The sequence below is a fragment of the Eucalyptus grandis genome, chromosome 7 (assembly GCF_016545825.1).
Source record: "Eucalyptus grandis isolate ANBG69807.140 chromosome 7, ASM1654582v1, whole genome shotgun sequence".
NCBI lineage: Eukaryota > Viridiplantae > Streptophyta > Magnoliopsida > Myrtales > Myrtaceae > Eucalyptus > Eucalyptus grandis.
In genome coordinates this window covers 26341893-26364370 of record NC_052618.1, presented here as the reverse complement: position 1 = coordinate 26364370, position 22478 = coordinate 26341893, and the positions used below count along the sequence as shown (strand labels likewise).

The 22478-nt window shown below is 41.4% G+C and overlaps 2 protein-coding genes across 2 annotated transcripts; both read left to right on the top strand.

The window, feature by feature from the left end:
• Positions 1–4136: 4136 nt before the first annotated feature.
• On the top strand, positions 4137–4643 carry LOC108960884 (aspartyl protease family protein At5g10770-like). Its single transcript, XM_039317667.1, has one exon. The coding sequence runs from the start codon at positions 4137–4139 to the stop codon at positions 4641–4643; it is 507 nt and encodes a 168-aa protein (XP_039173601.1).
• Positions 4644–17026: 12383 nt separating this feature from the next.
• On the top strand, positions 17027–18443 carry LOC104455302 (aspartyl protease family protein At5g10770-like). Its single transcript, XM_039317666.1, has 2 exons — positions 17027–17462; positions 17623–18443. The coding sequence occupies exons 1-2, from the start codon at positions 17027–17029 to the stop codon at positions 18441–18443; spliced, it is 1257 nt and encodes a 418-aa protein (XP_039173600.1).
• The last annotated feature ends 4035 nt before the right edge of the window (positions 18444–22478 follow it).

The following is a 22478-nucleotide window of genomic DNA, read 5'->3' as shown; positions in this document are numbered from 1 at the left end:
AGGGGAAGAATTGTGACATCCTGAATTTCAAGTTTTGATTTTGATCGAAATAGTTGGGCATTTCATCGAGCGCTTATGGTTCTTTTCCTAAACTGATCACTCATTGGATAACTAATCTATCAGGTGAAGTCGTTATGGGATTCTAACACATTAGACTTAAGAATTCGACCGGGAAACGACTGCTCGACCGTGCAAATCTGCAAGAGATCATTATGACACAGTAAGATCGATTAGAAATCGGAGATAGGTCAACTCGACAAAGGTATGTGATTAAGTGTGGGTGATTCCATCTAATTACACAATTCTTATCGATCAGCACTAGACCGATTCTTCTGTTGTTTCAGTACCCTGTGTCTATATTTGAAACATTGAGATTTCCACGACAACCGAAAGTCGCCAATGTGTCGAAAATGTATTTTGTGGCTTGAAAATAATCAACCATAGGTCAAATGCACGAAAATTCCTAAAAGCTACCCGGTGGATTAGGACGCACTAAATTAGCGCTGAATTGAAATTAACCGTGAAATTGAAATCGAATTAAGAAATTAGAAGTCCTGTTATGTCACAAATCTTATTAGAAACATTGATTAATTTATGGACTTTAATTGGACTTAATTGGAAGAGAATTGAATTGAATTGAATTGAAGAATTTAATGTACAATATGTTATGCCACGGCGGAAAAGGAAATTGCAACCATTGGAATAAGGTTGTGGGAGATTGGAGATAGTAGAGTATGACATTATGTGATGTCATGGTGGTTGGGCCAAATTGAAGGAGATCTTGACAAGTGGATAGTGTAGATTGGCCCTCAAAAGGCACCCATCAACATCATCTTCAACCTCTAGCTTCTTGGAAAGAGAAAATAGGATAGAGAAAGAGGATCCGATCAGTTCCAGCAAGCCCAACACCCCCCTTCGTCCGCCACTTCGCCGACCGCTCGCTCGCCATCGATGGCCGCTTTCGACCGTCACGCCCAGCCGCGTGCAACCGCGAGTCCATCTTTTGCTCTGCCATTGTTCTGCATTATCTGGCCGTCTACCTTGTCATTCGTTAGCCACCGAGCCGACTAGAAGCCAGCCGAGCAGCCCCTCACCCACACGTCACCGGAGTCCGTCGCCGTCGCCGCCCGTTCTCACGCATCGCCTCGCACACCAGCTCGCCGCTCCACCGCTGCCCATGCGACCCTGAGCCTCCAGCACCATCGTCCATCATTGTCAGCAGCGGCTCGCCGTCACCAAGCCATTGCAAGCCGCCATCCTGCGCGCCAAAAGTCCGTGCAAGCTGCCCGAGCTCCCGTCGGTCCTCCTCCACCTCAACCGGCACCGAATCCACCCCTTCTCGACCTCAACCAGTAGCAAGCAAAAATGGGTATTTCAGCTCAGTTTTGGCCCATTTTGCCAGCTTCCCGACTCCAATCGCTTGGCCCGTCTTGAGGAAAGTCGATCCCCGTTGCGTCCCTGTCGTTTGGAATTGCTCGGCTCACTAATCCGGTGAGTTTAGCTCACTAAATCTTGATTAGAGGATTACTTATGCTTAGAGAGGTTTAGTTTATGTTAAGTGTTATTAGGTGGTTAGTTTAATTCATTTAAGTGTAGATTATATTATGGTGCTTAATTAACTTAAAGTGTGTTTAATTTAAGGCTAAGTAAATGTTTATTTTAATATAAACCTTGATGTGACTTAAAGGAATTTATTTCTGATTTAAATAAATTTTTCGAAATTATTGGATTATTTAATAATATATTATATTCCGAAAATTATTATAATATTATTATTTAAAAAAAATCGAAAAATTATTTCAACTCAATTGCTCGAATTTTGTGCCTTGCGCTTTGTATTCAGAATTTAAATTTGATGAGTTGATAATACAAATTGAGTGTTGATTGTGAAAAATATAGATTTTATTTAGAAAATCTCAAGTATCTGGTTTGGCACAAAAATTGGATTTTTAAGGATTAAAATTGTAATTGGAGTATTTGAGTGAAATGCAAAGTATCCTGGGGTCGTATTGAATTGTCGTGTGTTGGTTGAAGAACTCGGTCATAGTAATGACTAGGCCAACTGGACCTTTATTCCTTTAGAAACGCTGTCAACATAGTGATAAGGCTTGGGTCGCAATAGAGGCTAGGTCAACTGGACCCATGCTCCTTCGGGAATGTCGTCGACGTAATGATGAAGCCGTACTCCATGGAGGGAGGCGATGCCTGGCATTAATGTCAGTAGATAGCCGAACTGCGAGTAGGCTATGCCCTTGTGTGGTAGTGAATAACAATTGGAATGCATGTTGAGTGATGTTGATGTATCGGATTATGGGATGGAATTATGTGGCATGAAATGGAACGTGTCATAACGATTTAGTCTAATAATCAGGACTCCCGTGGTTGTCAGTTATATGAAAGCGAATGCGTTTTGGTTGTTTAAGTTCGTATTACTGTATGTGGTTGGGTAATATGAACATGTGATTGTGTGATATGAATTATACTAACCTGCAGGAAGGAACTGAGGTGAGGTAAGTTCTCTATGTGGTGTGGCTAAGCCATCCTTTGGCATATTTTCTTTCTAATAGGGGTTTAGGGAGTTGAACTTGCTGAGACAACGTCTCACCCCGTTGTGGGCCAACATTTTCAGGTCCCTTGTGGACGAAGCGATCAGATCGCTTTGGTTGGCCTTAAGGAGTTGCAGAGGTGAAGTCAAGAGGATTGGAGAATGTGTCTGACTTGTAGGTCGTAGAACAGCTCCTTTTTAAGAGCCAGTCTTTTGTAGACTTTTGGCTGTAGGCATTCGTTTGTAACTCCGTTGATTTATGAAAGTGTATTGTTGTGAAATTGCTTCCTGCTTTTCTATCCCATATTTTATTGTCAAGAGTTTTATAATATGCTTCCGCATGTGCATTAAAGAACTGATTGGGTCAGTGACTTAACCTGGGAACGTCGCATTTGAATGACCATAGCAGGATGTTGGTGCGCTTGAGGTTTGAGGTGTGACACATTCCATGTGTTCTTGTTGTCGGAAAGTCATGGCTCCTTCTGCCTCCACCTCCTGAGACTTACCTCCAAGATTGGCGATTAGTATCCCTTCGTTTGTGGAATTGATTTTGAGCTTTATCTTCACCATCATTCGATAAACCGGTTATATATGGACGTATAGTGTACTTATGTCCAGTAGAAAAGTGATTTTTTAGGATCATGAACGAACGCAAACATGAATGAGATTGGTCGAATTCTGCACCATGAATGACTGAACCCGAATCGTAGTTCAGAGGGAAAGTTATACGGCTTTCCACCAAGTCATAGGAACTGATCGTGCCTCGCACCTTTGAGTTACCATGGATTCTTCTTCATGTATTGCATATTATCATAATTATATTAATGAGGAAATTAAGAGGTGAGAGGGTGACTAGAAGAAGACATAAAGGCAGGTGAATAGTTCAAGCTGCATTAGTGATCATATTGATTCGTCCCATTCAAAAAGCTAAGTCATGGAAATACCATATTAGAAAATAAGAAAATGATTACAAAAAAGAAAAATTATCGGAAAGAGCGAGAATGCAAGTTTTAACTTTTTAATCCATGGTCAAACCAATGATTCAAAGAGTTGACCACACTAAACCCCAGTCTTTGTTTTCTGGAAAAGTAGAACAAGCTTTCATTTTTTACCAATGTATTATTAACTTATCACAGAATCTCTTACTCTCGTATGACATGCTTTTAGCTAGCAACCGAAAACTGACCTTGGAAGTAGTTCACAAGCATGGCCCACGCTCTCAGCTTGCTCAAGGCCACAGTCCTCTAAATCACACTAAGACCCTGCTCCAAGATGAGTCAATTCATTCAGGCCCGATCCTCCAACGGCAAAGATGACCTAAAAGCTTTGGCGGCGGCCAGTCTTCTGGCAAACTCCGGCATCACCCTAAGCACAGGCAATTATATAGTTACAGTCAGCCTCGACGCGCCAAAAAAAGACCTCACTCTCATTTTCGACACCGGCAACACCCTCACGTGGACCCAGTGTGAGCCGCGCTAGGGATCTTGCTACACTCAATCCAACCCGATATCAATGTCGGTATACCATCATATAGAGCAACTCATCATTTTCACGCGGCTTCTTCACAACCGAGAAGTTGACAATATCACCGATGGATGTGATTGACAATTTCGAATTTGGCTGCGGCAAGTACAACCGAGGCCTTTTTGGCGGTGCCGCAAGGTTGATCGGACTCTCAGACGATAACATCTCCATCGTGGGAGAAACCACGACCAAATATGGCAAGTATTTCTCCTACTGCTTGGCCTCTACAACTAGCTCCACCGGACACTTGACTTTCGGCGAAGACTGCGGAGCATCAAGCTTGGTTAGCTTCACGCCGTTATCGAAGGTCCCACAAAGCTCGCAATTCTATGGAATAAAAATCGTAGGAATCAGTATAGGAGGGAATCGTCTATCAATAGCATCGACAGTTTTTTCAAGTGGAGGCGCCGTCATCGACTCGGGAACTGTCATTGCCCAATTGCCTCCGACGGCTTATATCGCCTTGAGAACCGCATTCAGGAAAGCAATGGCGAATTACATGACGGCACCGGCGCTCGCTTTTCTCGATACGTGCTATGAATTTAGCAAGAGAGCACCGTCATGGTCCCGATAATAACACTGTTTCGCCGGGGGAGTCAACGTCAATTTGGAACCTATCGGGATATCATACGTCGCAAATGCCTCGCAAGTTTGCCTAGCGTTTGCAGCGAATATTGCTGATAATGATATGGGCATATACGGTGTTGCGATAAAGCGAACGATCGAACAATAATATAAACAAAAGAATAAAATAAATTGGACACTAGATTTACGTGGTTTGGTCATAAAGACCTATGTTCACGGGGAGAGCAGTAGCGAATTTCACTATAGATCAAGCGATACAATGAAATTACACACTCAAATCACTCAAACACTCTATCAATGTTTCCTAAGCCCCAATTACACCCAATAACGCACGCAATGTTTAACCCCGAAATTCCTCAAGATATAATTTCTCAATCTCACGAAGGAATTACACGCAAATCTTACCACAAGATTTAATTGGCTTCAACACTAAACTTCTTGGATGTAATTCACGAACGATAAAGAAAATCCCTCCAAAGCACTCAACGACAAGACGGCGCTTCAAGAACACTTCTTTATGATCAACACGCTTTCATCCACGGCCACAAGTCTATATATATAAGTGAGACCCTTATTCATTTTGCCAACTTCTCGTAGGATTCTGTTTCATATCTTAAACGATTTTATCGAAAACATATTTCTGTATGTTTTAAAAAAAATGCAAATCCAAGTGAAAGTTAGACTTTCCTATTTCAGTGGCCAAACTCCCCAACGCAAATTCGAATTTTGAGAAGTTGATCTTCGGATCTTCTTTCCTCGATTTCGAATGTTTGCAACATATCCAATTCGAAATATTCTTAATTTCATATTGGGCTCAAACTTGAGACATATTTTAACATACGGGAATGTGCAGCAGAAGACGTTTGAGGTTGTGTAAAATGTTGCCGGAGGAAAGCTAGGTTTTGGTTCGAATGGCTGCTCCTGAGATGATACAGTTCAACTAAAGTTGTTACTAGATATGCTTGATGACAATAAGGAGTTGTATACAACTTGAGCATGTCATCACCATTTAAACGTTTTGACTTGTAACTATTGCAAAACCCGAGAACAAAAGGATGTTGTATTACTACAAGCATCTTTGGTGTCATTTAACATCGATCTAGTGAGTTACAAATTATGGACGTCATTGATATGCAAATTTTTAACTAAACATATACATGAGTGATGTCTTTATTTTTTAGAAATTCTTCCAAAATTGGAGCGTACCCTACCATACAGTAGTTCCTATTTTAAGCTTGTAAAGACAAGCTTAGACTTGCTCTTTTCACCCACACATCATCTCGAAAAATCTCTCTACTTGATCAGTCTCAGATAAGAACACTTTAATGTCGATGTGATCTTCTCACGTCACATATGTTCTCGTTGTCAGATAGTCGTGGCTCCCTCTGGTAAGCGAATTGATTAAAAGCTTCATCTTCACCTTGGATTCAAATGCCTCTATGAGTATTCAAGAACTCCTCAATTTTATCTTCATCTTTAGCTATTAACTTCCCAACCATGTTGCCTTCATGTAGGTTCGCATCAATGCTAAGTGTGCATCACTTTCGGCACAACTTGGAGAATTGACATATTAAGCTGTTGGAACCATGTAAGATGGATTATTCTAAACTCTACAACAAGGTGATGAAAATTGATGGATTTGGTGAAGGTACCATTTTGGTCTCTGACTATCTAGTGGAGGACGAAAAAAGTGGTAAAGGCATTTATTAGGAAGACTGCAAATTTCCATAAAGTAATTGGGTTGAGAAATTCTTTAGAGAGCATTGTCATTGATACTTTGTTTCCAGTTCTGTTTTCAATTCTTTTTTATTTTATTATTGTGAGAATTGTCATGTATGGTTATCATATGATACTTGAGATCTTGTTAGCTTAAAAAGAAAAGTGCAGCTTCTATCACTGAACATATAAAAAGTAAAGTAATTTCTTTTTTCTATTAAAGTAGTTATTTCTACTTGATGAAAAAGAATGTTGATAGGAAAAATTAATTTCTCTCAGGCCTCAAGAGATCCAAGACAAGGCGGGAGAGTTGGGGACCCAAGCAAATACAGCAAGGTCTTTGACTTCGTCTTAAGGACATGGGCCTAGCCTTTATGGACCTAGTGTCCCTGGGCCCAACTGCCGAAAACCTGTGTATGGGTTTCAGGATTCATATATCCAAATGTCAAGATGTTTGGTCCAAATTTCAATATACAACATGTGTAGTCCTTATATAAATTAAAAAGTGCATGTGTTATTTAGGAAAATGAAAAGCAAGTGTTTCAATTTCAAATAAGAGAAAATAATTTCCGATTCATTTTCAAATTTCAACTATACATTAAAAAATATTGTCATTTTCCTTAAAATGATTTTTTGGAAAACATATCTAGAGATGCCAAATTTTCCACAAAATAAATGAAATCTAAATTAGCATTGCTTTCATCTAATCGAGAAAATCAAATTTGGAAAATTCAAGGATTTATTTTAGCATGGGTTTCCCACAAGAATATGGATTGTGAGCCAGGACCTTTGCTTAAACATTGGCAAGGATGAACATGAAAGGTTGTAAAGAAAAATTAATGTCAAAAGTAGGAAAGGTAATTTTACTTAAAGATGTGATGCAGTGTTCCGCAGTGTTCCGCAGTATGCAATGTCCATATTCAAAATTCCACCTATTGAATAAAAAATTGTAGCTTTTTGGTGGAAAAAAAAATGCTAAATAACCTAGCTAGCATAGGAGGAAATGGGAAGTATTACAACTCCTAAAGGATGATGATGCGATTGGATTTAGGTATATGATCATCTTAATAGGGCAATGTTGGGGAAACAAGTTTGGTGAATGATACAAACTCCATCCTCACTATGGAGTCACCTACTGAAAGGAACTTATTTTCCTCATTATGATTTTTGGCATGAGGGGAAGGGATCTCTCCATAATAGGGTTGGCAAAGCTTAATATATGTAGAGAAGCAATCTCCCATTCTGTTATATGATCAGCAAAAAATGGGGCATAAATAAACATTTGAGAGGATGAATGGCTTCAAAGTAGAGTGATTAGGGGGGCTAGCAACCAAGAAAGAGTCTTGTAAAGTTGCTAACTTAATTGTTAAGGATGATACTAACGCCGCATCTGGTTCAGCTTTTTCAAGTGGCTTTGGTAAAATGCAAAGGATTTAAAACAAGAATATTGGAAAAGTTGAACCAAAAGCAACCTAAATGGAATGAACAAATTCTACCCGACTTGTTAGATGAGTAAACAGTGAATGAAATCCTTGCAATTCCTATAACTCCTCAGTTTGTATAAGATAAATAGCTATGGACTAATATCAAGTCAAATGTTACACGGCAAACCTTCAACAAACTTGGATGGGAAATTGATAAACCAAAGTCATGACTTCGGCTTCATCCTCTCACTGGACACTATGGCGAGCCTTATGGAATAAGGCCCACAAGTCTCTTTGGACCGGGCCCGACAAATAGGCCTGTAGTCAAATCCCAATTCGGGTTAGGTCAGGTCTCTTTGCCCCCACCTATCCAAGTGAAAGGCGACACAAGGATGGGAAAAGCGGAGAAATTGGGGATGCAGAGAAGCCGCGAGAAGAGAAAAAGCGAAAGCCGATATTCGGAAGCAGTGGAGGGGAAGGAAAGGAAGGAAGGGAAAAGGAGGGGCGCGGCACAAGAGCTATGATAACCCAGACCCGGGGCAGTACGGAGAGACAGATTAAGATCGCCTCAGCAGTACACGGGCGAGGCTAAGGGCATGTCTCTCATCCCACATCGCTTAGGAGGGAGTCTTAAGCTAGCTTATAAGGCTTGGGTGTCTCTAACTGTACATACGCATTATGAGAGAAAAGACCGTTGCTAGGATGGAGGTGCGTCCTCACCAGTGTGGGTGACCCATAGGAAACAAAACCTTGAGGGAGGCTGCACGACTATGATGAGGCGTATGTACCTATAGAAGACAATATATTGGCTTGGGAAAGGGATGGCGATGAGTTCGCGCCTCTGCCCCTGCAATACGCATTTTCTTAGGGTAGTATGGGTTGCCCCGAGAAGAATAAAACCGTGAGGACTTAATGTCCAAAGTGAACAATCTGGGCCCATTTGGTTCGGCTTTGGGGAAATGCTCTTGGAGAACGCAAATACCTTTGAGATAAAGGGGTTTTCTGAAATGTTACACCATTTGGTAAATTGTAGTTTCAAATAGCATTGAAAATGTCACTTTAGCCTATATACCGTTTGGCAAAACTAATATTTGTAATGGGCTTTTGCTTTTATTTTTATTTTTATTTTTATTTTTATTTTTAAATCTGAAAATCAAATCCGACGGCCAGCCAATCGCCCGCCAACCGTCGAACGGCCAGATCTGGCTGCCTAAGGTCACAACCTTAGGCAACGCCACTGAAGGCACGACCTCAAGCACTGAGGTCGAGTGGCAACTAGATCTAGCGCTGAGGTCGCGACCTCGTGCAATGCCGCTTGAGGTGCGACCTCAGCGCCTAAGGTCGCAGCGACGACTAGATCTAGCCGCTCAGTCGCGACCTCAAGCGACGCTACCCGGGAGGCGCGACCTTAGGTGCCGAATAGCCACATCCGGCCTCCAAATCGCCAAATTTGGCAACCTAAGGCAGCGTCGCCTAGGGTCCGTGAGCGCCAGGTGACGCCACTTGAGGTCTGCACGACCCAGGTGATGCCGCCTGGGTCATGGGTCGCACCACCCCAGCCGTGGTCACCAGGGAAGCGCAAGCCTCAAGCAGGGGTGGTGGCTACCGAGAAGCCCAATTGGGGGGGGGGAAGAAGATAGGCGGGAAAGAGAAGAAGATGAAGGGGAAAATATGATGAATAGTGACGCGGTTGCATTTCTAAAATGCCCAATGCCCAAAGCACCTCCTCCCCAACATTCAACTTCCAGCATTGTAAATGCTCACATTTGACAAATGAGCTTTCAAAAACATTTGCCAAACACAAAAAAAATTTCTCTAAGGGGCTTTAAGGGCCCAAAGCCCCTTGGGAAAGTCGAACCAAATGGGGCCTATGTGTATAATGGAGACCCGGGTCCTTATAGGAGTGTGACGGCCCAGGCGACGGTACGCAGGAAGGAGGGATGGCGGTACGTCCACGCCTCAGTCCTCGAACGTGCGTAGGGAGGGGGCGCCCCTCCTGTCCCACATCGCTTAAGGGGGAAATCTTGGGCTAGTTTATAAGGCTTAGGTTTTAAAACTGTGAGGGCTGAAGGCCCAAAGTGGACAATATTACACAGTGGGAGGCTCGGGTCCTTACAAATGGTATCAGAGCCAACTCCCGACCACATGTGGGGACACAGCGAGGGCACTGTGCTCCCAAGGGGGGAGAGTGTGACGACCCAGGCGACGGTGCGTAGGAAGGAGGGATGGCGGTGCGTCCGCGCCTCGGTCCCCGAACGTGCGCAGGGAGGGGGCGCCCCTCCTATCCCACATCACTTAGGGGGGAGTCTTGAGCTAGTTTATAAGGCTTGGATTCTCTAACCTGTGTAACGCGTTTTAAAGCCGTGAGGGCCAAAGGCCCAAATGGGACAATATTACACAATGGGAGGCTCGGTCCTTACAAGAGCGGTGTCTAAGGTTCGCGTGTCGATCCAGCCATTTCACTTGCCTCTCGGATTCTTGGTACGGAGCTTCGTCGCTCGTTGCTACCGTTCTCCTAGGGAACATTTTTCGCTTTTTCTTTTGTTTCTTGTTTTATCGTTTCTTATTCTTTGCAGCTTTGTCTGGTCTGATGTGGTTACGGACCCATGAATCGTTCGAGGGTCTTCATCGCTGCTCGAAGTGACTTTCTGGTTTCTCTCTCGCTGCGTTTTTTTTTTTTTTTTCATCTAATCTTGTTCGCGAGCTTCATCTCTTCATGTTCAATTCAACTGCTGGGATTCTTTCTACGTTTCTTGATGTGGGTTGCCGTTGCCTTGTCGGAACTTAAGGTGCCCTGTACTACGTAAGTTGTGGGTTGGTTTCTTCTTAAAGGAAGTCGAGCTGCTGTTCGGTGATTTTAGGTGACTGTGGCATCGGAAGTGCAAATCGTTTCGTGAGAAGGATACTGTTCCATGTAGCTCGGATTTTACTTTATGACCATATTGTCCCTACTTTCTCGTGGAATATACCACAATAAACAGATTCAAATCCAAGCCTCTCCCTCCCCCCACCTCAATCATTACCACCACATTACGTCGGATTGTGACTAGGCCTCCCTGCGCCGATGCTCTCTGTTAACAAAGACGGGTGTTCACGGTGGTTGTGACCTTGCAACCACTGCAAAGCAATTTTATCGGTAAACAATCAAATTAAGATTAGTAATATTAAATTAAAGTTAGTATTGAACATGTTGGGAAGCCAAAAAAGAATGTACTGGTAGATTATTAAAGTAGTTGGTTATTTTTGAAGTAAAAATAAATGTCTTTACAACTCTAGATCAAGCAAAATAATAGTTGTCAAGTAACTAAAATTGGTTGATAACTTAATGTTGAAAATGTTGGTAAATTAAACAGACTATAGTTTGTAATTTCGAATAAAAGTTAGTAACTTTGACACAGTTGGTGAGCTAGAAAATGCATAATGATAAATTATTAAAGTAGTTGGTAATTTTAGAAGTATATATATGTTAAAACTTTTCAAAATCATGTAAGATGAAAATTGATAAAAGACAGTTGGTAACTTAATGTTGATGAATTTTGGTTATTTCGAAACCTAACAAGTAAAACGTTAATAAGTTACTGACATGAATTGGGAACATGAAGTGACAACTGTTGACAACTGTTGTAAAATAAACTAAACTAATGTTGGCGATTTCATGTATAAATTACTAATTTAACACAGTTGATGGGCCACTAAAAGAGATGTTGATAGATTAATAAAACAGTTGGCACTATTGAAAGTATAAATAAATGTTAATACTTCTCGAATTGAGTGAGATAAAAAGTTAGTAAGTGACGAAAATTAATTATAGGTTATTTGGTAACTTGTGTGTGACCAAAATTAGTAGCAATTTCCATCAAGGGCCACGTGGCAATTTCAGTACCTTGAATTATCCGAATAATATGACGTATGGATAATACAAAGACTTATGAGCAAATATATATGCACAAGGCATTACATATTATTTTACCAAGTAATTGATATTCTTTTTTGTCAAAAAAAATTGTATTCATGGCTCAAAAGGATATGCAGGAAGTACATAAACTTTCATGATAAAGCAAATTGGAGAAAAGCAAAGGCTAGAATACTGCAAAATAAAGCCAAATTCAGAAAACAATGAGGATCAACAAAGCATTGGCAAGATTAAGCACATACTGCTCCAAAAGAACATATTTGTCAAGCAAAATAATTGGCAGCCAATCACTGGATCTCATATCATCGTTAATAATGAGCACACGCCAAAAATTTCTTCTCCATTAACTATGGCATTGCCAGTTAGCTGTGCGCACTAAGGTTCGGCTTCCTCTACACCATCGTCGTATAGAGACAACCAAAATAGGTTCAATACATAAAGATCTAACCTTTGGAAGAGCAAATCTTCATAGTTTAGCAAGATGCCAAGACTCCTGCAATCATCATTGAAACCAAAGACAGAGGACTTATGCACATGACAGAGCATAGGGGTATCGAATCCCTTAAAACATTATCAAACTCCCAAAATCTAAATCGGGAGAGAATAACTCTTAAGTCTAGAATTAAATTCGAAGAGTTCAAACTCTCAAATTTAGAATTAGATTGGGAGAGCACCGCTCCCAAATCTAGATTAGAAGAGAAAAAAGAGGAAAAGTACAAAAAAGAATCAAATAAAATTAAAACAAATGGAGGGGAGGGTGACACTAGCTCAAGTAATTGATATTTACTTGATTATATATTGTGATAATATGATACTTTAACTTCAATTAATTTCATTAGTGTCTATCGATGCCCCCAACTTCAGTCATGTGACTTGCAAATTATATGTGGGCGCATTGAGTAGCATGTCTCGAAGTCCCTCTTCGAAATCTTGCCTTTTCGCCTTGAATTAGATGAAAGAGATGCAATTATGTGGCAATGCGTTGCATCATATTGTTAACAGCCAACTAGGTCACATCATATCTTGATATGATATGGTTTTGTTTTTTCTATTAGATTAAGTTAAGATTGGAACTTCTAACATTCTATCAGAAGTGAGCTTCGTCAAGTTTCACGTTCCTACTGGAATCACAATGATACCATGGTACATGTTTGTTTCAAAAGAGGGGAAAGGGGGGAAGAACCATACAAAAAATAAAGAAAACCAGCCGACGGGATCAATTCATCTTCGGAATCCTTTGCACATGTAGGGGTAGCGCCTCCCCCAAATCGGACTGGAGGCCGAGAGTGAAATATGCTATTAAGGGAGAAATTTCCGGAAACTTAAATATATGGTTTGGAAATAGAAACAAAGCGGTGGACTCATCGTCAATCATTTTTTTAAAGGCCCTAGGTGAGCATTTGAAGGAACTAATCATATTGTGAGATCTAGAAAGAATATTCATCTAGGGTTTGGTTACGTATGAGGAAGAGTTAGCACCCCAAAGAAACCTTCTCGGTATCACATTTTCCCATCAAGTTATTGAAGCAATTATCAATATAATTTCTTAATATTAAGAACATAATTTTGATTTACAGCAAGTGCAGTCAAGTAAAAATTGTAACATCCCTTTACGCTTTGGCATGATTTCTGATAGTACATTTAAATATTCTAATTGGTACTTTTGGAATCTAATTGGACAAGATTTACGTGTATGCGGTTGCGCTTTATTCTCTTTCAAGTCTTTCCATGTCTTTCCTCGTTGCTTTCTCCTTTTAGAACTTTCCCCACTCGTTTTCACATTAGTCTCCATCCTCTTTTCAAGCCTTCACCTCAAGATCATCCGAAAGTCTTTCGTTCCACGCGGCCAAGTCATCAAAAAATTAGCTCGTTTTATCTCATCTATGACCGGAGCAACACGTGTAGTTCCCCAGGCAGACTTGTTTCGTGACTGTGATGGCCCCAGCGGCGGTCCGACGTGCGCAAGGAAGAGGTCCCTCTCTTCTCTTATCCCACATCGCCTAGGAAGAAAGTCCTGGATTAGCTTATAAGACATGGGTTCCTCTAACTGTACATGCGCATTTTCTCGATGTAGTATGGGCTGCCTCGAGAGGAACAAAACCATGAAGACTTAGTATCCAAAGCGGACAATATGTGTACAGTGGAGACCTAGGATGTTACAATGACCGTGTCTTCTCTCACCATTCCTGCATCTAACGAAATCCTCATCTCTCGCTACACTAACTTTGCGGCGGTGCATACGTTGGTACTTAACCAATAAATTACTCAACGTGAAGTATTGTTGGACATATACTATGATGTCCCTACAAAAGTATAGTGGAGGGAGGCAACCACTGCCTTGCCGCGTCTTATTCCTTGAACAGTAAGTAATTACTAATTACACCTACATAAAACGTAATGGACACGGCCCTCGTACTCTTTTCTATTTTTCTACACATCCTACGTCGACCGCTGTTAAATAGCCGGTCAGTTTTTCAAACTGTAACTTAGCAATTAAAAGTGATGAAGGGGGTTCTGAAATAAAAATAAAAAGAGAGAGTGATTAACTACTCGACGTTCTGCCCCATAAGCATCATAGTACGTATTACTTTCCCATTGTAATTTCTCTTTAGATTTCATTTACTTTGTGAAAATAAATAATTTATAAAATATTTTCCCAAAATTGATAACTTGTATTGTTTGAAATATTATCAATGGAAAAAAATTTCATTACCAATAATAACTTATGTTAGAACATTTTTCTGGATAATTAAAATATTTTTCATTGACGTATTATTTTAAGTGATATTTAATCATTTTTTAAAAAATATTTTTCAAATTACTCCTTTTTCGTGAAATGAACGCACATTCAAGTAGCATAACATCACATAATAATACACGAGTGGACTACAGTTTATCCCCTATTATATTCTTTTGGGACGTGTTTTCCTAAATTCCCTCAAACCATATCTCTAAATGGTGGTCACGAGTATAGACATCACCCACATTTTATTTTGACTAAGTTTGTACGCGAGTTATTATTGACCCACCAATCAGAAGTATGGTTAGTGTCCCTTCCATCAAGGGTCGGAGAAAAACTTGTCAATCTCTTTAGATATATGGCCGGTTCTCGTGCCCGATAATTGTTGTTTAACCAGTGGAGGGGAGGAAGGCGATGTTCCTTCAGTAAGTCATTAAAACTCCATATAACATAACCGAACAGACCAGAAAAACTGATTAATTTTAAGAAGGATGGCGTGTATGGCTGTCTAATCTTAAGCACGACTGCCGGCCGACAAGTCTTATATAAGAGGCAGAACGAGAGAGCAATATCGGCAATACCTTGGAAAAGCAAATACGTTTTACTTCCTTTTGGCATCGCATCGATGGAAGGCTAATTTTTTTTGCGTGTTTAGGAGGGCTTTGCTCTTTCTCTCTCTCCATGTCCTCATGATCTGCTTCATGCATCAAGGTTATACTTATGGAGTAGAAGGGAAGATTACAAGCCGCACTGTACCAGTTGGTTCTCTATTGCCCTCTACTTCTTGCTCACCTTCCACTACAAAAGGTAGCTCTCTCTCTCTCTCTCTCTCTCTCTCTCTCTCTCTCTCTCTCTCTCTCTCAATTCATGCCTTGCACATGTGAGTTACCATGGAATCCTCCTCATTTTTCACACAGATACTTTTGTTTGGTTCTGATACAACTTGGGTAAGTTGCCTTTGCTTTTTTTTTTCGGTAAGGGGTAAGTTGCCTTTGCTTTAGACTCTATTAATGGGGAAATTAAGAGGCGGGAGGGTGATTAGAAGAAGACATATAGGAAGGTGATCCGTCTCTTTTGCATTAGCCCTAGTGGGGGGACTTGGTCATGCAGTGATGGTGATCATATGGATTTGTCCCATTCAAGAAGCTAAGTCGTTTGAAAGGAGAGAGTGGGAACACATGTTTAAGAGGTTGACCAGACCAAACCGAAGTCTTCGTTGAATGGAAAGATAGAAAATAGATTGTTGTTCTTTTCACCAGTGGATTATCTAATTACTATTTCTTGGGAAAAGTGCCAAAAAAGTCCTAAACCTTTTGGGTTTGTGCCGATTTAGTCCTAAACCTTTTTTTGGTGCCGATTTAGTCCTAAACCTTTTTACGTTGTGCCAATTTAGTCCTTTTCGGCCAATTTTGGCCGGATTTTGCTGACTGGACTCAGCCACCGACGTGGCGATCGGCGCCGACGTGTACAATTTTTAATAATATTTTAATATTTTTAATATTTTTTATTTATTTTTATTCTTTTTATTTTTATTCTTTTCTTTTTCTTTTTCTTTTTCTTTTTTCTTCTCATCTTCTTCCTCCAGCCGGTCGCCGGAGCTCGGCGACCGGCCAAAGGCGACGGCCGGCGAGGTCGACCTCGCCGGCCACCTCGCCGAGGCTCGCCCGCCCGCGCGAGGCCGCCTCGCGCCCGGGTGGCGAGGCTCGCCGCCGGATCCGGCGAGGGTCGAGCCCCGCCTCGGCGCGAGGCTAGCCGGACTCCTCCCCGGCTCCGTTCTCCGATCCCAATCTCGCCTAGAAATTTCCTCCCTCCTCCGCTCGTCGTCGTCGTCGTCATCGTCTCTAGGGTTTACGGAGCTCGGGGTTTCTTCGGTCGCGCGGCTCGGCCCCGGATTTTCACCTGTTTCGCGCCGCGCGATCCGTCTGGGGTGGGGCTTTTGTGATTCCCGGGGTTCTCCGAGGCAGCTGGCCTCGCCCTCGCCGGCCATGGGCGAGGCTCGACCCTCGCCGATCCGGCGAGGGCGAGCCCCTGCCACCACCCAGCCGCGAGGGCGGCCTCGCGCCGGCGGGCGAGGCTCGCCCCTCGCCGGATCCGGCGAGGTCGAGCCTCGCCGGCCATGGGCGAGGCTCGTCCGCCAGATCCGGCGAGGGCGACGCCGCCCGCTCGGCGCGAGGCCGCCCGCGCCACCGGCGAGGTGGCCGGCGAGGTCGACCTCGCCGCCGTCGCCTCGGCCGGGTCGCCGAGCTCCGGCGACCGGGCTGGAGGAAGAAGATGAGAAGAAAAAAAGAATAAAAATAAAAAGAATAAATAAAAGAATAAAATTAAAATTAAAAATATAAAATATTATTAAAATATTATTAAAATTGTACACGTCGCCGATTAGGCCACGTCACTGGCGGCGTCCAAATAGCAAACCCGCCAAAATTGGCCGGAAAGGACTAAATTGGCACAACGTAAAAGGTTTAGGACTAAATCGGCACCAAAAAAAGATTTAGGACTAAATCGGCACAAAGCCAAAAGGTTTAAGACTTTTTTGGCACTTTTCCCCTATTTCTTCGAATCTCTTACTCTCACACGACATGCTTTCAGCTACCAACCGGAAGTCGACCTTGGAGGTAATACACAAGCATGGCCCATGCTCTCAGCTTGTTCAAGACCAAAATCCTCTGAATCACACCAAAATCCTGCTCCAAGATGAATCCAGGGTCAAGTGGATTCAATCCAAATCCTCCAACAGCAAAGACAGCCTAAAAGCTTCGGCAGTGACCCTTCCAGTGAAGTCTGGCATCACCATTGGCACTGGCAACTACTTAGTGAAGGTTGGCCTCGGCACGCCGAAAAAGGACCTCACTCTCATTTTCGACACCGGCAGCCCTCTCACGTGGACCCAGTGCAAGCCATGCGTGGGATCTTGCTACAATCAGTCTGACCCAATCTTTAACCCATCGCGATCGTCCTCCTATGCCAATGTCTCATGTGCCTTGACAGCTTGCTCTCAACTTTCTTCCGGCCAAGGTAATATCAACCCCATTTGAGATACTTGATTCTTATGATGTCCTACTAGAATATTTTTCAAGCGTAGATGAGGAATCTCTGATTCTAAAGTTAAAAACCATCACAAGAAAGAATAACCAGAAGTAATTAAAGCAATGTATTATGCTCTTGGATCTTTAAGGTGGTTCGCAATGCAACGGAACTTGTCCATACTCCATCAGATATGGGGACGATTCATTTTCGATAGGCTTCTTGGCAACTGAGAAGTTGACAATATCGCCGACGGAGGTGATCGACAATTTCGAATTCGGCTGCGGTGAGAACAACCAAGGCCTCTTTGGCAGAGCTGTAGGGTTGATCGGACTCTCAGACAGCGATACCTCCATCGTGGAACAAACCGCGGCCAAATATGACAAATATTTCTCCTACTGCTTGCCCTCTTCCACTAGCTTCACTGGACACTTGACTTTCGGTAAGGACGGCAGAGCACCGTGCTCAGTTAGCTTCACGCCGTTATCGACGGTCCCACAAAACTCGGAATTCTATGGAATAAGTATCATCGGAATCAGTGTAGAAGGAAAACCTCTATCAATACCATCGACGGTCTTTTCAAATGCAGGCGCGGTTATCGACTCAGGAACTGTCATTACTCGATTACCTCCAACAGCGTATAGCGCCTTGAGAACCACAGTCAGGAAAGCGATGGCGAATTACAGGACAGCGCCGGCAGTTTCCCTTTTCGATACTTGTTATGACTTTAGCAAGGAGAGCACAGTCGTGATCCCATCGATAACATTCTCTTTCGCCGAGGGAGTGAACATCGACTTGGACCATAGCGGGATATTTTACGTCGAGGATGCCTCGCATGTTTGCTTAGCTTTTGCAGCGAATGCTGCTGATAGTGATCTGGTCATTTATGGTAATACGCAGCAGAGAACGTTTGAAGTGATTTATGATGTTGCTGGAAGAAAGCTAGGCTTTGGTCCAAATGGCTGTTCCTAAGATGGATGGACCAAAACGAAAGTTATCTGTGGACATGCTCAATGTTAGAAATTAAACCAAATTCATCGTTGCCAATACTTCGACACTGAGATCCTAGAATTGATACCAAAGACTATTCGGTACTCGTATTGAAGAATAGTCATATTTGTTTTATTACTTTTAATGAATCTGTTCGTATGTTTATGTCTTGACTATTCATGTTTCTAGGCGTAATCAATGTTTTGTAAGTTCCTAGGATCTTATCTTCTTGGAACACTAGTGAGTCATTTAATAGAATGAACAAATGTTATGTAACAGATATATTAATAGAGGAGTCTTGTAATCATTCCTGTTAAGGTAAAATAAAGTGAATTAAATGAAAAGCCTATTTCCTTCTCTTCTTTGAGTAAGTTGCAAGCGTTTCATCTTCAAATTATCCCATCAAATTGGTATTAGAGCGCACGGTTTGTGATCACGGCTATAACAAACACTCAGTTTCTTCTTCAATACCCTCGTCTTACCAAAGATAATTATGGTAACTGGGTCGTCAGAATAAAAGCTCTACTTGGCGCCTACAGTATGTGGGAACTTGTCAACACTAGCTATGATGAGCCAGAGCTACGATCATGGCCTCAACAAATTAGTACTAGAGCACAATGCTTGTGATCATGGCCTCAACAAACACTCAGCTTCACCTTCAATACCCTTGTCTTACGGAAAAATCGTGGTTTAGACTACATTCAAAATGCCCGCAACGCTTGTGAGTGCATTTAAGACAGCTCCGAGCTAGCCTTAGCAATTGAATGTGTTCTATAGCCTAGATATTCCTTAATCCTAAATATTTTCAAATATTTTTAAAATTCTATTTTGACATCGTGAAAGTCACAGTTTGAATTGTATTCAAAATACCTACAACACTTGTGAGTGCATTTACGCAAACCCGGGTTAGTCTTGGCAATTGGATGTCTTTCATAGCTAAGACATCACATTATCTCAAAACTTTTCATAAATGATTCTGAGATATGTTTTTGAAATATCACATGTACCCTTCATACATATAATCCCATCATGCATTAGAAATTGCTTGTGTTTGTGATTGACGCATGCCCTTGGTAATAAGTGATCCGTTGACAGTTCACTTTCTTGCTTGATTGGTTGAGAAACAAGGTTCAAAAGACCTGCATCCATGTTTACATTTTTGCAATGCATGTGACTTTTAGATATATGATAACGAGGGAAAACCCTGGATCACATAAATCGCTTGATTATGACCATGCAAGAATATAATTGGTCAACAATTACTATAAGTCACAAAAATGGATTGGGTAAGTGTCTTAGTAAGACCTTCACATGAAAGACAAAGACCGACCCTAAGGTCCTAAAATTTGACTTTCGTCTTGTACTTCCTTTAAATGATGGATCTCGACATGATGTCTTGCTTTTTATTATTTTGATGTGTATGCTTGTTTCTTTCCATTATATGTACCTAGTTATAAGTTTCTTAGATTAGGTTTAGATTAGAACCCGAAGATAGAGAAAGTGTGAAGATGGTGGAGGTCGATGTCCATTCCGACCATTATCATGTACTATTCATTTTCCCGACATATGTCTCGAGTTTCATTTGTTGTATAAAACCCGACGAGTTGCGAATTTTTCTCTTTCTCTCATTTTTTTCAATTGTGTTTCTCTTTTATATTTTTTAGGATTGCATGATAGATTTATTACTTTCCTTGATTGTTTATTTACTGTCTTGCAATTCCAATTCTAATGATTGCTTTCTTTTCTTGTTTTTCTAGAAATAGAATAGAATGAAAATGACCAACCACACATGATCACTCAGGACACGTTTGGTAAGTTTTTGTTTTAGGGAATAATTTTTTAACATAAATACTTTTTTTTTGTTTATATTCCCGAGGACAATTTATGAGTATAAAAACATGCTTGGTAACTACAAAAATTTCTATTCTAGAAATAGAAATGTGTTTGGTAAACTTGTATAATTTTGTTATTTCTTTTAATTTTTTAATTTTTTATTATATTTTTCATTTTTTTTTTTCTTTTTCATTTTTTTTTCTTTCTTTTTCTTTTTTTCCCTCCTTTCTTTTGTGGTCGATCGCCAGCCACGGCGATAGCCAGAATCGGCTGGGCGAGCTCCGGCAAGCTCACCGAAGACTCGCCGGTGGCCTCGGTGGCCACGCGAGCCTCACGAGGCCACTAGCAAGGCCCAACCTTGCCTAGGCGGCGCGAGGCTCGGCCTCACCCTGGCCTAGTGAGGCCAACCTCACGCCGCTTGGGTGAGGTCGAGCCTCACCGATGGCCTCGCAAATTACAAGAGAGCATTCAAGAAAGCAATGGTGAATTACATGGCGGCACCGGCACTTGCTTTTCTCAATACATGCTATGAATTTAGCAAGAGAGCACCGTTACGGTCCCGATAATAACGTTCTCTTTCGCCGGGGGAGTCAACGTCAATTTGGAAGCTATCGGGATATTATAGGTCGCAAATGCCTCGCAAGTTTGCCTAGCGTTTGCAGCGAATATTGCTGATAGTGATCTGGGCATTTACGGGAATGTGCAGCAGAAGACGTTTGAGGTTGTGTAAAATGTTGCCGGAGGAAAGCTAGGTTTTGGTTCGAATGGCTGCTCCTGAGATGGATACAGGTCAACTAAAGTTGTTACTAGATATGCTTGATGACAATAAGGAGTTGTATACAACTTGAGCATGTCATCACCAATTAAACGTTTTGACTTGTAACTATTGCAAAACCCAAGAACAAAAGGATGTTGTATTACTACAAGCATCTTCGGTGTCGTTTAACATCGATCTAGTGAGTTACAAATTATGGACGTCATTGATATGCAAATTTAACTAAACATATACATGAGTGATGTTGTCATTTTTGAGAAATTCTTCCAAGTATCGGAGCGTACCCTACCATTCAGTAGTTCCTATTTTAAGCTTGTAAAGACAAGCTTAGACTTGCTCTTTTCGCCCACACATCATCTCGAAAAATGTCTCTACTTGATCAGTCCCAGATAAGAATGCTTGAACATTGATGTGATCTTCTCACATTACATATGTTCTCGCTGTCAGATAGTCATGGCTCCTTTTGCCTCCACCTCCCAAGTCTTTTTCATGGACTTGCCTGCACGATTAGCGATCAAGATCCCTCCGGTAAGCGAATTGATTAAAAGCTTCGTCTTCACCTCAAATTCGAATGCCTTTATGAGTACTCAGGAACTCCTCAATTTTATCTTTATCTTTAACTATTAACTTCCCGACCATGTTGCCTTCATGCAGGTTCGCAACAATGCTACGTGTGCATCACTTTCGGCACAACTTAGAGAATTGACATTGGCGATTAAGTCGTTGGAACCAGGTAAGATGGATTACTCTAAACTCTGCAGCGAGGTGATGAAAATTGATGGATTTGGTGAAGGTACCATTTCATTGGTCTCTGACTATCTAGTAGAGGATGAAAAAGTGGTAAAGGCATTTATTGGGAAGACTGCAAATCACCATAAAATAATGGGTTGAGAAATTCTTAAGAGAACATAGTTGGTGATACTTTGTTTCCAGTTCTGTTTTCAAAGGATGCATATGTGTTCCTTCTTTTATATTTTATTGTTGTGAGAATTGTCATGTATGGTTATCATATGATACTTGAGATCTTGTTAACTTAAAAAGAAAAGTGCAGCTTCTATCACAGAACAAATAAAAAGGAAACTAATTCTCTTTTTTATTAAAGTAGTTATTTCCACCTCGATGAAAAAGAATGTTGATAGGAAAAATTAATTTGTGGGGACCAATCAAATACAACAGGGTCTTTGACTTCGTCTTAGGGGACATGGGCCCAGCCTTTATGGACTTGGTGTCCTTGGGCCCAATTGTTGAGAACCCGTGTGCAAGTTTCAAAATTCCTATATCCAAATGTCAAGGTTTTTGGTCCAAATTTCAATATACAACATGTGTAGTCCTTGTATCACTTGAAAAGTACATGTATTATTTAGGAAAATAAAAGCAAGTTTTCAATTTCAAATAGAAGAAAATAATTT